This window comes from Chiloscyllium plagiosum, chromosome 11 (genome assembly GCF_004010195.1).
Source record: "Chiloscyllium plagiosum isolate BGI_BamShark_2017 chromosome 11, ASM401019v2, whole genome shotgun sequence".
Lineage (NCBI taxonomy): Eukaryota > Metazoa > Chordata > Chondrichthyes > Orectolobiformes > Hemiscylliidae > Chiloscyllium > Chiloscyllium plagiosum.
Genome location: NC_057720.1, coordinates 3803064 through 3820986, shown reverse-complemented (window position 1 = coordinate 3820986; position 17923 = coordinate 3803064). Strand labels below are relative to the sequence as shown.

General features: G+C 44.0%; 1 protein-coding gene across 1 annotated transcript in view; it reads left to right on the top strand.

Annotated features, from left to right (window-relative positions):
• The window catches only part of dnai3 (dynein axonemal intermediate chain 3), a 120355-nt gene that overhangs the window by 39406 nt on the left and 63026 nt on the right, over positions 1-17923 (top strand). The window contains exons 9-11 of the mRNA XM_043700114.1: positions 5831-5955; positions 9737-9826; positions 10264-10353. Of these exons, the coding sequence (XP_043556049.1) occupies positions 5831-5955; positions 9737-9826; positions 10264-10353 (305 nt within the window). The remainder of the gene's footprint in view (positions 1-5830; positions 5956-9736; positions 9827-10263; positions 10354-17923) is intronic.

The following is a 17923-nucleotide window of genomic DNA, read 5'->3' as shown; positions in this document are numbered from 1 at the left end:
CCCCAATGTAGAGGTGACCGCATCGGGAGCAACGGATACAATATATGATATTAGTGGATGTGCAGGTAAAAGTTTGATGGATGTGGAAGGCTCCTTTAGGGCCTTGGATAGAGGTGGGGGAGGAGGTGTGGGCGCAGGTTTTACAGTTCCTGCGGTGGCAGGGGAAAGTGCCAGGATGGGAGGGTGGGTCGTGGGGGGGGCGTGGACCTGACCAGGTAGTCACGGAGTGAACGGTCTTTGCGGAAGGCGGAAAGGGGTGGGGAGGGAAATATATCCCTGGTGGTGGGGTCTTTTTGGAGATGGCGGAAATGTCGGCGGATGATTTGGTTTATGCGGAGGTTTGTGGGGTGGAAGGTGAGCACCCGCACCAATCAACCAAACCGCCCCGTGGCCCAACATTTCAACTCCCCCTCCCACTCTGCCGAAGACATGGAGGTCCTGGGCCTCCTTCACCGCAGCTCCCTCACCATCAGACGCCTGGAGGAAGAACGCCTCATCTTCCGCCTCGGAACACTTCAACCCCAGGGCATCAATGTGGACTTCACCAGTTTCCTCATTTCCCCTTCCCCCACCTCACCCTAGTTTCAAACTTCCAGTTCCACACTGTCCCCTTGATCTGTCCGGACTTGTCCGACCTGCCTAGCTCCTTTTCCACCTATCCACTCCACCCTCTCCTCCCTGACCTATCACCTTCATCCCCTCCCCACTGACCTATTGTACTCTATGCTACTTTCTCCCCACCCCCACCCTCCTCTAGCTTATCTCTCCACGCTTCAGGCTCTCTGCCTTTATTCCTGATGAAGGGCTTTTGCCTGAAACGTCGATTTTGCTGCTCGTCGGATGTTGCCTGAACTGCTGTGCTCTTCCAGCACCACTGATCCAGAATCTGGTTTCCAGCATCTACAGTCATTGTTTTTACCACCATGAGTTGAGTTCCTGTCTGTTTCCTGCCTAAAAGGGATCCTATTGGCATTATTCAAAGAATCACGGAAAATTTCTCCCCAGTGAATGCTTATCCCTCAACCACTGTCAATAAAACAAATTAAATGGTCATTAAATAAGCATTTTTGGAATGAGTGCACTGATAATCATAGCTCATTGTTCTACAAGTCCCTGCAAAATGCATGAAATCTCAATTAAACCACCAAGATGACAAGATTGTCTGACTGACTACTACTCAAGACAAAGCAATTCACACCAAGTTTCACAATGAGCAGATAATAACTCTACTGACAGTGAACAAAGAGAACAAAGAACAAAGAAAGTTTACAGCTCAGAAACAGGCCCTTCGGCCCTCCAAGCCTGAGCCGATCCAAATTTACTGTCTAAAACTGTCGATCAATTCCTAAGGTTCTGTATCCCTCATGCATCTGTCCAGACACATCTTAAATGAATCTACCGTGCCTGCCTCTACCACCTCTGCTGGCAACGCGTTCCAAACGCCCACCACCCTCTGTGTGAAGTACTTGCCGCGTGTATTCCCCTTAAACTTTCCACCTCTCATCTTGAGAGCATAACCTCTTGTTATTGAATTCTTCACCCTGGGAAAAAGCTTGTCTCTATCCACCCTGTCTATACCCTTCATGATTTTGTAAAGTTCAATCAGGTCTCCCCTCAATCTCCTTTTTTCTAATGAAAATAAACCTAACCTACTCAACCTCTCTTCATAGCTAGCACCTTCCATACCAGGCAACATCCTCGTAAACCTTCTCTGCACCCTCTCCAAAGCGTCCACATCCTTTTGGTAATGTGGCGACCAGAACTGTACACAGTATTCTAAATGCGGCCGAACCAATGTCTTGTACAATTTTAACATGACTTGCCAGCTCTTATACTCAATACCCCGTCCAATGAAGGCAAGCATACTATATGCCTTGTTGACCACTCTATCCACCTGTGCAGCAACCTTTAGGGTACAATGGACCTGCACTCCCAGATCTCTCTGCCCATCAACTTTTCCCAATGCTCTTCCATTCATTGTATAATTCGCTCGAGAATTAGTCTTGCCTAAATGCATCACCTCCACATTTGTCTGGATTGAAAGCCATCTCCACTTTTCTGCCCAACTCTCCACTCTATGTATATTGTCCTGTATTCTTTGACAGTCCCTTATGCTTTCTGCTACTCCACCAATCTTCATGTCATCTGCAAATTTGCTGATCATACCAACAGTGCCCTCTTCCAGAGCATTTATGTATATTACAAATAACAGTGGCCCCAACACTGACCCCTGTGGAACACCACTGGGCACCTTTCTTCATTTCGAGACATGCCCTTCAACTACTACTCTCTGTCTCCTGTTGCTCATTGAGTTCTTTATCCACCGAGCTAGAACACCCATGTGACTTCACTTTCTTCATTAGTCTACCATGGGGAACCTTATCAAATGCCTTACTAAAGTCCATGTATATGACTTCTACAGCCCTTCCTTCATCTATCAACTTGGTCACTTCCTCGAAGAACTCTATTAAGTTGGTAAGGCACGATCTCCCCCGCACAAAACTATGTTGCCTATCTCTGATAAGCCCATTCTTTTCTATATATAAATATAAATAGAGGGGCTCTCTGCCTTTATTCCTGATAAAGGACTTTTGCCCGAAACATCGATTTTACTGCTCCTCGGATGCTGCCTGAACTGCTGAGCTCTTCCAGCACCACTAATCCACATAGATATCTGTCAGGGCCCCAGCTATTTCCTCTCTCACCTTCCTCAACAACCTGGGATAGATCCCATCTGGTCCTGGGGATGTGTCCACCTTAATAACCTCTAGCCTACCCAACACAAGTTCCCTACTTATGCCAACGTGATCCAGACTAATCAAACTTCTATCTTTAATCTCAAGATTCATCATGTTCCTCTCCTCAGTGAACACTGATGCAAAGTAATCATTCAGAATCTCACCCATTCTCTCAGATTCGACACACAGCCTTCCTTCATTATCCTTTAGTGGACCAATCCTTTCTCTAGTTACCCACTTGCTTCTTATATTAGAATAAAATGCTTTAGGATTCTCCTTACTTCTGCTTGCTAAAACTATTTCATGGCCCCTTTTAGCCTGCTTGTTTCCTCGTTTAAGACTTGTCCTACTCTTCCGATATTCCTCCAGGGCCCGTTCTGTTCTTAGCTGCCTGGACCTTATGTACGCTTCCCTTTTCCTCTTGGCTGGTCGTACAATTTCTCCTGTCATCCATGAATCTTGCCCTTCCTATCCTTTACCTTCAACGGGACATGCCTATCCTTCACTATCTTTAACCTATCTTTGAAAGCCTCACACATATCAAATGAGGACTTCCCTTCAAATAGCTGTGTCCAATCTACATTTCCCAGCTCCTGCCTAATTTTGATATAATTGGCCTTGGCCCTGTTTCGTACTCTTCCCTTAGGACCACTCTCATCTTTATCTACGAGTATTCTAAAACTTGCAGAATTGTGGTCACTGTTCCCAAAGAAATCCCCCACCACAACTTCTACCCCTGTCCTGGCTCGTTCCCCAGTACCAGGTCCAATATGGCCCCTTCCCTCATTGGACTATTGACATACTGAAGGAAAGGAATTCTAATCTACTACTTGCAATTTAACTATGTCCCTTTATAAATAAAACCAAGATAATGCTTAAGATGAGGAAAAGACAGATGATTTGACACAGATGTCATGGGTCAAAAAAAGAAATGTGTACAGAGATTGATTACAAAACTGACGATTAAAAGTTGGGAATACAAGGGTAGATTAAAATTACTCTCATAGTTCCTTTTGAATTTTGCAATGATAACATCTGGAAAGTGATGGTCATCCTTCACGTTGATCTGCTAGCCCTAGGTCTGAGCTTTCTTGTTTATCATGTTTTTTTGTCTCCCACATGGAGAGGGGGGCACAAAGGAGATTTTTTAGGTTCACAGCCTCTGGGTGTCTCTGGCTGACCTAAACCTGTATAGTATATTTGTAGCAAACAGCAGCTCAATGAATCCAAGGGCTGTCATCAAACAAACTTTTCTTAACTCAAAGACTTTTTGTTGCTACTCCATCTCAAAGTAATGATATTGCTACTTTGAAAAGCATCATTGTCTTGCACAGTTCAAAATGCGTACGATTTGATTTTTATACATTGTAAAGCTCTCCTGATATTTGAGCAAAATATCAAAATAACTAGGTTTCCAGTCTAGTTTATAATCCAAAATGTGGTCCGTCACTGGAGAAACTCAGCAGGTCTGGCAGCATCTGTGGAGAGACTTACAGAATTAAAATAGCAAGTCCAATTTGATTCTTCTTTGGAAAACATCTGAAGAAGAGTGACATTGGAACGGAAACTGTTGTGTTTATTTCAGATCTCCTGAAGTCACAGAAATTTGCTTTTATCACCTGCTTATTACCTCACTACAGTTTATTGGAGGTTTGTGTGCACATATTAGCTGCAGTACTCCTTCATTTGCAATAATTATAACTTTTCCAAAGTACGTCACTGTGTGTAACATGCATTGGAACATCCTGAAATTATGAAGGGCACATCACAACTGAGGTACAGAACAGGAGATATGAAACTTACTAGAATAGATTTTACAGAATCTCTCAAATCAACCCCAGTCTTTCTCTTAGCACAGCACCAATACCTATCAGATAAAATAAATAATATTGGAGCTAAATCAGTTCTCTCAGTGAGACAAGGTGCATATCATTGAGCACCAGAGACACACATATTCTGCCAAATCCATCCAGTCTTAATGAATGGATAACTAATTGCAGGCTGTCCTGAACTCCCTGTGTATACAGACTTATCCAAGATAATAATAAAACAATTGGAATAAAATAATACACAGTCTTTGTAGACTGAGTGGGCTAAGGTATATTCTGTGAAGTATTAAAGAATTTTATATGGTATCCAATTAAAACATATAAAATTCTGAAGGTGCTTGAGGCAGGTATGATAATCCCTACAAGACTCAGGGGGAATCATTAATTAATCTCCCTGTGGAGCTTATTGAGTTTGAGATACCTACTGGAACTCATCACCTGAGTTCTTTATAAAGCAGATCCAGAAGTGGGTTTGTAGAACTGTCTGTCCAGTCTGGGACTAGCCTTTGTACACCATGAGTGGTGGCTCTGTTTTGATGTTCAACAATAAATTATGTTCCTTTCCATTTGGGTTTCCTGAGATATTCCAGCAGGCTAGTTTCTGAGAAGCTGTTTCTCCCAGTGGGGCACCATAGAGCAAGATGTCACTCTCCAAATGAGGGGTGGGCCATTTAGGACTAAGGTGAGGAGAAATGTCTTCATCCAGAGTATTGTGATTTGGAGATGCTGGTGTTGGACTGGGGTGTACACAGTTAAAAAATTACACAACACCAGGTTATAGTCCAGCAGGTTTATTTGGAGGCACTAGCTTTTGGAGCACTGCTCCTTCATCAGATGGTTGTCACAACCACCTGATGAAGGAGCAGCGCTCCAAAAGGTAGTGCTTCCAAACAGACAGAGTATTGTGAATCTTCGAATTTCTCTAGCCCGGTCAGATGCAGATGCTCAGTTGTTGAATAATTTCAAATCAGATGTGAATAGATTTCTGAATATTGAGGGATATAGGGGAACAGGTGGAAGGGTGGGGTTAAGGTAATAAATCAGCCATGATCCTATTGTGTGGGGTAGCAGGCTTGAAAGGCCAAATGGCCTGTCCTACCTTTGATCTCTTACGGCCTTCATTCTGAAAAGAGTAACTGTTTTTATGAACGCTGGTATTAGTTTTATCCATGTATACATTTATAAATCCATAATTTATCCAAATTAGTCATAATATTATCCATTACACAAATTAACTGTGACAATTCTTGTGTTTGTAATCAGGGCTCGTGGCTGTGTCAGTTGTCGACCGCATTACTATGGAGGACAGGATTAACCTAACCAACACATTAATCCGCAGTCATTCATATATCCTGTTCTGGAATTTCACCGATCCCATCCACCCACAGGTATCCAAAGGACTTTTGCACAATACTAGAGAAGTGGTCAAAGACAAAAATATTCATAAAGCTCTTTGTGTCATTATAACACAGTTTACAATCTCAGTGAGATACTAGGCCTTGGTATACAGATAAAATGCTCCAGTTCAAGAGGGATATGATTTGATGCTGGAGGAGGAATTACTGTACATAAAAAAATGTACATTAGCTTTGTACATAACACAACCCATACCACTTATAAGTATAATCAAGGCTGAGATTCACAGGTTTTTAATCAGTAAGGGAATCAAGAGTTATGGATAAAGGCAGGAAAATAGAGAGGAGAATTATTAGAGCAGCCATGATCTCATTGATCGGCAGAGCAGAATTATACAACTCGCAAACAGACCCTTCAGTCCAACTCATCCATGCCAACCAAATTTCCCACTTGTCTGTGTTTGACCCATATGTTTGTAGCCCTTTCCTATTCATGTACCTGTCCAAATGTATTTTAAAAGTTGTAACTGTACCTGCATCTACCACTTCCTCTGGCAGATTATTCCACAGACACATCACCTTCTGTATGAAAATGTTGCCCATCAGGTCCCTTTTAAATCTTTCTCCCCTCATCACAAAAATATGCCCTCCAGTTTTGAACACCCCAACCATAGAGAAAAGATCTTTGCTAATTCGCCCTATCCATGCCCCTCATGATTTTATAAACCTCTATTAGGTCACCCCTCAACCTCCTACGTCCCAATGAATAAAGGCTCAGCCTATCCAGCCTCTGCTTACAACACAAACGCTCCAGTCCCAGTGACATCCTGGTAAATCTTTTCTGCAGTCTCTCCTTTTAAGGATATCCTTCCTACAGCAGGATGACCAGAACTGTACACAATACTCCAAAAGTGGCCTAACCAACATCCTGTACAACCACAACGTGAGATCCCAACTCCTAGACTCGATTCTCTGAGCAATAAAGACAAGCATGCTAAATGTCTTCTTAACCATCCTGTCTACCTCTGATGCAACTTTCAATGAACTATGTACATGAACCCCTAGGTCTCTCTGTTCTACTACACTCCCCAGGGCTCTACCATTAATTGAGTATGCCCTGCCCTTTGTTGTCTTAGCAAAATGCAATGCCTTTATACTTGATAGGCTAAATGGTTTATTTATGCTTCTAGGTCTTATAGTTTTAACTGAGCAATCAAAGACTGAACAGACTGGGTCATTTCCCTCTGCTAAGGTTTCTAAAATCATCGGGAAGGTACCCAGTAGATATTGAGGGAATGTTCTGAATATTTTACTCCAGGAGTGGGGAGAATTTTGAAACATTGATACGACTGGGGGAATTGAAAGGAATATTGATGCATGGGATGCTGGATAAACACACGAGAGAGAAAGGAAAAGAAGGTTATGGGGATAGGGTGAGACGAAGAGGGGGGCGAGGGAGCTCAAACAACTGTACCTACCAGTTGGAACAAACCGTCGAATCATCAAATCCCTTCAGTGTGGAAGTAGGCCCTTTGGCCCATCAGGTCGACAGTTTGTTCCAACTGGTAGGTAGTGTAGTAGAACAGAGAGACCTAGGGGTTCATGTACATAGTTCATTGAAAGTTGCATCAGAGGTAGACAGGAGGGTTAAGAAGACACCAACCCTCTGAAGAGCATCCCACACACCACCCCCAGCCTTGTATATCCCATGGCAAATTTACCTAGCCAACACATCCCTGGACATTATGGGCAATTTCCTATGGCCAGTCCACCTAACCTGCACATCTTTGGATTGTGGGAGGAAACCGGAGCACCCGGAGGAAACCCACACAGACACATGGAGAATGTGCAAACTCGGTGGAATTGAACCCGGCTCCCTGCTGCTGTGAGGCAGCAGTACTAACCACTGAGACATCATGCAATCTAAATGACTTGGACTTTACATATACCTACAAATGTCTTATGTGTTACAGATTTTTTTTTAGTTGTGCCCATATCCTTTAGGTTCTGAATCCACAGAATCACAGGATGGTTACAGCACAGAAGGTGGCCACTCAGTCCTTCATGCCTGCACCGGTTCATCCAAATGAGCATTATTACCCAGTGCCAATCTCCAGCCATTTCCCCACCTCTTGCACATTATTCTTACCTAAATAACCATCCAATTCCCTCTTGAGTACCTCCATTGAACCTGCCTCCACCACATTTCCAAGCAACACATTCTATCCCTAACAGCTCACTGTTTAGAGACATTTTTCCTCACATTACCCTTGCATAATTTGCATATCAGGGTGAAAGTGAGGGCTGCAGATACTAAATACAGGAGTCAAGATTAGAGTGGTGGGCTGGAAAAGCACAGCAGGTCAGGCAGCATCCAAGGAGCAGGAAAATCGATGTTTCGGGCAGGAGCCCTTCATCAACCCTTCATCTCATTTGCACATCGCTTTCAGTCGATGTCCTCTTGTTGTAGCTCCATTTACGAGTGAGAACAGCTTCTCCCTATCTACCCAGTCCACTCATGATTTTGAACGCTTTATCAGATCTCTTGGATCGGAAAGGTTTAGAGTGTATGGGCAAACACAGACAAATGGGACTGGTTCAATTTGGGAATCCAGGTTAGCACAGACAAGTTGGACTGAAGGGCCTGTTTCCGTGCTGTATGACTCTATCATAGGTATCAAGGAATAATGAGCAAGGGCAGAAATGGAGCTCAGTCTCCGATCAGCCATGATCTCATTGACTGCTGAAATAGGCTTGAGGGGCTGAATGGCCTCTTTTTTTAGCAATATGGTTGTGGACGTTATGGTTAGACCAGGAGATATAGGATCAGATTAAGCCATTCGGCCTATCAAGTCTGTACCACCACCTGATCATGACTGATATGTTCCTCAACCCAGAGGGCAGTAAGGAGTCAATCATATTGCTGTGGGTTACGTAGGCAAGACCAAGTAAGGATGGCAGATTTCCTTTCGTGAAGGACATCAGTGTACCAGCTATGCTGTCACTCACAATCAGCAACAGCCTCATGGTCACCATTAGATTCTTCATTCCAGATTTTTAATTGGATCCAAATTCCACCATCTGTCATGGCGGGATTTGCACCCATGTCCCTAGAACATTTTCTGACTCTCTGGATTAATAGCCTAGCTGGTAATACTGCTAGGCCATCATCTGTTCTTCTGTTGCACTCAATATCAGTTTTTTTGTCCTTTCTCCCTGATGTTGTTATGAAGCGCCCTGCTGTGTTAGCAATCTCTCCATTCACAGCATTCCTTTATACTGTGTTCTTCTGTAATGCAATGGTTACAGTCTTGTGCAACCCCGCATTATAGAAACAATGCCTAAAGTGTTGCCGATGTAACTGCATTACAGCCAATGCACGTTATAAAATTTCGCGCTGTAGAAACAGTTTCCCCAATTTGTCAATCATTACTGTGAATTTGCATGACAGAGTGACCTGACTGAAACTATCACACAGTGCGAACACTTATTGTGGGATCGTGTTAGTTTGTGGATTCACTTGAACAACCGTTCCGACTGGGTGTATAGTTTCAGTTACGTCACACTGTAAATTTTTGCTATAAATTCTGTGTTAGGATTGAGCCCTCCACTATCACCTGATGAAGGAGCGTTGCTCCGAAAGCTAGTGTGCTTCCAATTAAACCTGTTGGACTATAACCTGGTGTTGTGTGATTTTTAACTTTGTACACCCCAGTCCAACACCGGCATCTCCAAATCTAAACACATAATGTGAGTGGACAGATTTTGGAATCGGTATAAATGTTTGTCATTCCTGTGTTTGATTTTTGTTTAGATCATGCTGAAGGCACCAGATGATATTTACTGCTTTCAGTTTTGTCCGACTGACCCAAATATTTTGGCTGGAGGCTGTAAGAATGGCCAGGTAATGTGTAAATTCTAAAGCGTCAAAGGAACAAGATCATACTTTAACATCTGAGAATAGTTAAAATGTAAAATCAATCCCTAAATTAAAGCAAAGTCTCTCGGTGTAACTGAAGAAGCCGTGATTGGTGCAGGTACCTGACTTCCTCTCATCCACACTCAGTTGCCCTGTCTTCAGCTATCTAGCTCTCTCTGCTTTGCAATTCCTTCTTGAAACTCTAATCTTGCCTCCCCTACCCCCCCCCCCCCCACCCCAACCTTAAGATGCTGTTTAATACTGACTCCCTTTAGCTGAGGTTTCAAACCCTTTGTAGTTTCATTTGAGAATAACATGTGTCATGGAGTTTGGGAACATCTCACTACATTAAAGGTGCTATGTAAATACAAGTGGTTGTTGTAGTTGTTGCTGATAGTTGTTCTCTGTTTTTCCTGGCTCAGGTGGTGCTTTGGGACATCTCTAACTTTGCGAGCAGATTACAGGGCAACCTTCCAGCAATAAAACCTGAGGCCGTCAAGTCCAATCTGTTGGTGAGTGAGATGGGACGGTGATGGTCTGGTCACAGCATGTTGCAGCTGGACCATAGTCATTCATTTCACATGTACCTCAGCACCTGTGACCCCCAACCTCAACTGGCACATAATGACCAAGGTCTCATTGGCTAATCCCCTGCCTCTGTTTGACCTATCCCATACTCCTAGCATTGATTAACAGACAAGTCCACCTCCCCTCCCCAGTACCCCACTCTGGTATCCCCCTCCAGCCCACTGCACGTCCACTGGATCTTTTTAGATTACTCACCTATGTCCTTTCGGGAAGGAAACTGCCATCCCCACCTGGTTGGCCGTACATGTGACTCCAGACCCACAGCAATGTGACTGACCCTTCACTGCCCTCTGGGTAATTTTTGATGAGCAACAAATGCTGGCCTAGCCAGCAACACCCTCATCTTGTCAATGAATAAAAGAAATAAAATCACCAAACAGAAGAAATCTCCCAAAGAACAAATTTACAAGGAAATTACACTGAGGAACAAAAACTAAAGAGTATTCCTAATGGATATAATCTTAATCCTAATATAGACTGGATTAGTAATAGTGTAAATGGTAGAGTTTATGAAGTGTTTTCAGGAGAATGACTCTACAGCAGTATGTTGTGGAACGCTGGATCCAGCTTTGGAGAATGTTGGCATTTGTACCTGGGTGTCTGGATTAATAGTCCAATGATAATACCACAAAGCTATCACCTCCCTCAAGCTCCGTGTTTTTCAAGAGACCAGTTATCTGCTCACCCCATGGTCCTGGCTGAAGAATGGCCTGCAATGCATCCACACTAAGCCTTCATCTGGGGTTTCTGTCGTGGAGTCATCAGCCATGGAGGGTAACCCTTGTCCCTCAGTAACCATCCAGTCCTTGAAGGGAAGCAAGAACATGAGAGTCCTCAGGGCACAGACATCATCACAGCTCCCAGCGTTCCTGGGGCAGACTTGTAAGAAGTGGCCTTGATGAAAACAGATTGCTCGTACATTAATGGAATGGAACACTTTCTTGTTGATGAGTCAGTCACGTTAAGATATGGCACTCTCAATGTAAGGTGTGTATGATCTATAGCACTCTGCATCTAGGGGAAGCTGAGCTATGTTGACCAAGCCAGGCCTTAGCCCTTTTACAAGAGAAAAGGGAACAACCAGAACTTGTATCAGTAACAGCCTTGATACGTTTGTGGGTTGTGGTTGGTAAAGACCACATGATTTTCTTTTACTTTTTTTTCATTGTGGTTCAAACTGGGAAAAAGACTGTTTTACAACAGTGAATGCAGGAAGGAAGAGCTGGATCTTTATAAAGCAGATTGCTGAGTCTCATTGTAAGTCATGTTTACACTGTTGCTTTGCAAGCGATGAGAAAAGGAATAAACCAACAGCTTGGTGCTTATAAAATAAGATTCGGCTTTGTAACAGGTTGCTGATTGATTTGTGGAATTGTGACCAATTGTGGATGCCAAAGGTTATCAGCCTGACAACAACGCTGTGATTGGTTCCCGGGTAGCTGAGCAGCTGTGGTGTGATCAATACAGTGAATGGGCTTCAGACCTCTGCAAGAGGAGGTGATGCTTTTTCTCTCTTTCTCTCTCTCTCTCTCTTTCTCTCTCTCCAGCAAAACACCTGAAGTTTAGGAAACCCAGTTGTCTCCCACCAATTACTGCTTTTAACCAATAAGTCAGAAACATTATCGCTTGTAAACCAGTCGCTCTGTGCCTCTTGTGGAAATGTGAAAGAACCTCAAGTCATAGAGCCACATAGCACGGAAACAAACCCTTCATTCCAACTCATCTATGCTGACCAAATTTCCCAAGATAAACTAGTCCCATCTGCCTGCATTTATCCCTCTAATCCTTTTCTATTTGTGTACTTATCCAAATGTATCCTAAATGTTGTAACTGTACCTGTATCTACCACTTCAGAGGAAACGTTTAAGGGAGATGTGCGAGGGAAACCTTTCACAGAGAGAGTGGTAGGAGCCTGGAACCCACTGCCAGAAGAGGTGGTGGAAGCAGGTACATTGGTACCATTGAAGAGGCTGCTAGATAGTTACGTAAATAGGGAGAGAAAAGAGGGATATAGACCGAATAAGGGCAACAGGTTTGTGTTTTAGTTTAGTGCATGATGATCGGCACAAGCATGAAGGGCCGAAGGGCCTGCTCCTGTGCTGTACATCTCTTTTGTTCTTTTGTTCCACAGGCACCACCCTCTGTGAGAAAACATTGCTCCTTAGGTCCCTTTTGAATCTTTCTCCTCTCACCTTAAAAATAAGATCTATTAATTTGTAATAAATAGTAGTTTTTGTTAAGTACAGAAACCTGGTCTGTGTGTTTTCTGTGGATCTGTGTCTAACAGTCAGGTAAACTAGGGACTTTGTGTATTTGATAAAATTTTAACTCTGTGATAACTCTGGGGCATGATTTCCAGTGTACTACTGCAATGACCAGAATCTTTGTCCCACATACCCGGACACTACATGCATTTCACATGATTAGAGATGTCTTCAACCTATACCAGGTCAGTGTCTGATGAATGCAGTTGCCTCTTGGACAGTGTGTCCAGCAGGCTAAGATAAAAGGTAGGGAGGAGGGACTTGGGGGAGGGGCGTCGGAAATGCCCCAAGTCCCTCCTCCCTACCTTTTATCTTAGCCTGCTGGACACACTTTCCTCATTCCTGAAGAAGGGCTTATGCCCGAAACGTCGATTCTCCTGTTCCCTGGATGCTGCCTGACCTGCTGCGCTTTTCCAGCAACACATTTTCAGCACTGATCTCCAGCATCTGCAGCCCTCACTTTCTCCTCTTGGACAGTGTCACACAAGTTGAACTCACCTGCTCTGACAGAAAAACAATACTTATACAGCCAACTCCAGGTGTGGTCATAGCCATTTCCATGTCTGTCATACATTTGTGATTAAGATTAGTCTTGAAAACAACACAGTGGGGGGGGGGTGACACCCGAGTGGTATTATCACTGAACCGTTAATCCAGAATCCCTGGGGATACAGGTTCACAATCCCCCACGGCAGATGGTGGAATTTCAATTCAGTGAAAATCTGCAATTAGGAGTCTAATGATGACGTGAATCCATTGTCAATTATCGGGAAAAACCCATCTGGTTCACTAATGTTCTTTAGGGAAGGAAACTGCTGTCTTACCTGGTATGGCTTATATGTGACTCTAGACCCACAGCAATGTGGTTAACCCTTAACTGGCCTCTGGGCAATTAGGGATGGGCAATAAATGCTGGCCTAGCCAGTGATGCTCTCTCTCTGTGAATGAACAATAAAAACAAAACAGTTCATGCTCGGCAGAATGAATCACTGTTTCAGCCTGACAATCCAGACCCTCACATCCCTCCCTGACCCAACTGTCCATGTTCCTTCCTTGCACACCCTGTGAATTCAATGTTGTGTTTCCACTGCACATTTCCACCCTACTCTTTAATATAAGTCTTCCTTTCTGAAAACCATCTCCTGACCTTCGGCCCTAAGTTTAACCATTCCAACAATCCAGCTGCACTGTCCCCAGCTGAAGTCTGGGTGTTGTGACTGTCGATAACCCAGCCAATCATATAGTAACCCATGTCATCCAATCCAATAGTCTCCCATCATGTCTCCCATATATGTCCCCTGCCCCACCTCTCTGCATCCCAGTGTGCTGCCAATCCCTACAACTCACTTCCCCACCTTCTTTACCGCAGCAAAGATCCCTGATAACCCACCCACCCTCCATTCCCCCACTCATGACGTACATTGACTGTCCTCCAGGACTGACCGTGTCCTTCTTATTTGCATGAACAGCCCTGTTAATGATCATAAGATAAACAAACAGAATTAGGCCATTCAGCCTATCGAGTCTACTCTGCCATTCAATCATGGCTGTTAGGTGTTTCAACCCCATTCTCCTGCCTCCTCCCTGTAACACTTGAACGCCTTACTATTCAAGAACCTATCTATCTCTGAGTTAAATACACTTAATGACTTGGCCTCTACAGCTCTCTGCAGCAATGAGTTCCACACATCGCCACTCTCCTCCTCATCTCGGTTCTAAGGGGTCATCCCTTCACTCTGAGGCTGTACCCTCAGGCCATAGTCTCTCCACATTCACTCTATCCAGGCCTCTCAGTATTCTGAAGGGTTTAATCAGATTTCCCCTCATCCTTTTAAACTCCATCATGTTTTGACCCAAAGTCCTCAACCACCGGGGCAAGTCCTACACCACTGGGATCATTCTCGTAACAACACCCCCCCCCCCCACCCCCCAACTCCAGCACATCCTTCCTTAGATACGGGACCCAAAACTGCTCACAATATTCCAAACGGTCTGACCAGAGCCTTATACAACCTCAGCAGTGCATCCTTGATCTTGTATTCTAGCCCTCTCAATGAATACTAACATTGCATTTCACTTCTTAATTGCCAACTGGACCTGCATCCTAAACTAGGTTCCTAAACCCTGTGTGCTTCAGATTTCCAAAGCTTTCCGCTGTTCAGAAAATAGTCTACATCTCTATTCTGATAGATGATTGACCGTGCTGCTGAGTGATCTCTGTGTGGCCCAACCTACCATGAATCCTTTACAGGGACCTGATGGATCAGTTATGGCTCAATCCATGGACTGCAGTGATACAGAATCCCTGACCCTGACTACCTCAAACAGCCTCGAGAGTGTGGTGCTGGAAAATCACAGCCAGTCAGGCAGCATCCGAGGAGCAGGAGAATCAACGATTCGGGCATAAGTTTTTCATCAGGAAACAGCCCTAAACAGCTGATTAACCAAGTCCCTGGGTTGAAATCAGAAGCCGCCTGCAGTGATTGGAGTCATGGACAGGTGGATCTCACTGACTAGGAGATCCCTGATTGGTGTTGTTATCCCAGACCATTCAGGGAGCCCTGGCTGACAGATATAGAGAGTCTCCTCAGTCTGGCTTTGAGCTGGCTGGGTGACTTGGTGTCAGGATACCGGCCTCTGTGCAGTTATTTCACTGCCATTGACTGACTGTGGAAACACCCCAACTGTCAGAAGTCCCTCTTAAGCTGACTGAGGACTCCTCCTTGACTGAAGCACGTTTAGAGCATCAGTGACTGTCACATGCTGCAGGGGTGAGATTGACAGGGCTCGGTGCTACACAGCAGCACATCCACCCCGTCACCTAATCTCTGCCGCCAAAAAGGACAAGCTGCCTGGCTTTGTGTCTGAATGAAACAGCAAGACAACACAGGGGGGCACTGAGACCCCACTGGTTCCTCAATGAGGCGGCAAAGCACAGAACGAAGGAGAAGGCAAAACAGAGGCACTGTGACACATCAACGCTGAGAGAGTTAGCAAACATGAAGTAAAAACCATGTTTGTGCCAGCTGCCTCTGAACACAATAGGTTTTCTGAGTAAGAAGTACTCTGAAAAGAATGTGCATTAAATTTAAGGGACAGATCCAACCTTCTTGCAAAAGCACAAGGGAATTATATGTGTTCCATAGTTATTCTTGGCAATTGTGCAAACCCACTTAAAAAGGAGCCACAGGATTTTAGTGTGGGAGGCCTCAGTGTTTATTGATTTTTACAGGAAATGACAGCAGGGCGCAGTGTGGAAATGGTTACAGATTGTACTTGACTTCAGTCCACAGTTCCCCATCTGTGCAGCACTGTGCTTTACTGAAGCTGGGAAGATTCTCCTTTACAGGGTAACAGCTGAGTCTAGCATGGCAAAAAAAATTATATACAGTACAAAGGTCCCAGACCCTCAAGCATTTCTGTCTCTTCACTAAGTGAGCTACCAGCCATCATCTGTCTTTCATTTTTTGATTTGATTTGATTTATTCTTGTCACATGTACCTCGGTACAGTGAAAGGTTTTGTTTTGCGTGCAGTACTGACAGATCATACCATACAAAATATATAAGGGTAATAGAACAGAGCGAGGAATATGATGTTACGGCTGCACAGAGAGCGAGGTCAACGTTAAACTTGAAATTTAAAGAGGTCCATTCAGAAGTCTAATGATAGTGGGGAAGAAGCTGTTCTTGAATCTGTTAGTACGTATGGTTCAGCTTTTGTATCTTCTGCCTGATAGAAGAGATTGGAAGAGATTATAACCGGGGTGGGAGGGGTCTTTGATGATGTTGGCTGCCTTCCTCAGGCAGTGGGAAGTGTAGATGGAGTCAATGGATGGAAGGTTATCTTGCGTGGTGGACTGGACTGTGGTCACGACTCTCTGTAGTGTCTTACATTCTCTCACCCTGTCTCTCTTGCTTGTGAGCACCATACATACACTCTGGGACTCTGTTCCACATCCCTCCAACTCTTTTCACTCTCCCTTCAACTTCTCTCTTTCCCTTAAAATCATGGTTTTCTTATTCTTATTTAAAGCTTATGAACATTGCTGGCTAACCAATATTTATTGCCTGCTCCTAATTCCTGGAGGAAGCTGGCCGTGAGCTTTTTTTTTAGCCAATGCAATGGGAATTAAGGGTTTGTGAAGCATCTGTGCAGAGGGAAACAGGGTTAACAGTTCAAATTCTGTATCATTGTTTTATCAGTTCTAAAGATCAGTCACTGGACTCCAAACATTAACTCTGATGTCTTCCCATAGATGTTGCCAAACCGACTGAGTTTCTCCAGCAATTTTTATTTTTGGTTCAGATTTCCAGCATCCACATTTCTTTGTTTTATTATAAGGATTTATGACATTCCTGTGGGTCTGGAGTGACATGTAGGCTGTACCAGGTCAAGGCAGCAGATTTCCCTCTCTGAAGAGCATGAGTGAATCACATGGGTTTTTACAACAATCGAGGATAGTTCTCACAATCATTATTAATTACACCAACTTTTCATGGTTGCAGTGTTTGGAAGTGGTTTTACATAATTTATGAAACTTAGCGACTAAGTCTGTGGGCCATTGCTGTCTGTAAGTGTGTAAGTTAAGTTAGTCTCACCTGACTGAATCTGTCGACAATAACCGTGTCTGTTCCCCTGAAGTGCATTCCTAATAGCAAACAAGTATTGACATTAAATTTTGAATTATTTAATTTGATTTGATTTATTGTCACATGTACCTAAATACAGTGAAAAGCTTTGTTTACGAGCAGTACAGGCAGATCATAGTAAGCAAGGACATAGAGAGCATAGGGTGAATAAAAAACTTAGAGGCATACAGGCTACATTGCACAGGGCGTATGCTAGGTGAGATCAACACTAGCAAGATCAGCATTATTTGAAGTTACAGAGACCATTCATCAGTCTAATAAAGGCCAGGAAGAAACTGTTCCTGAACCTGCTGATGTGTGTGTTCAGGCTTCTGTATCTCTTGCCTGATAGAGGAGGTTGTCAGAGATCATTACTGGGATGGGAGGGTCTTTGATGATGTTGGCAGCCTTTCTGCAGCACCAAACTGTGTAAAGGGATAGAAAGTTGGCTTCTATGATGGTGTGGGCTGTGCACACCACCTTCTATAGTATCTTACGGTACTGGGCAGAGCAGTTGCCATACCAGGCCGTTATGCACCCAGACAGTACGCCTTTGATGGTGCATCTGTAAACATTGTTGAGGGTCCTTATGGACATGCC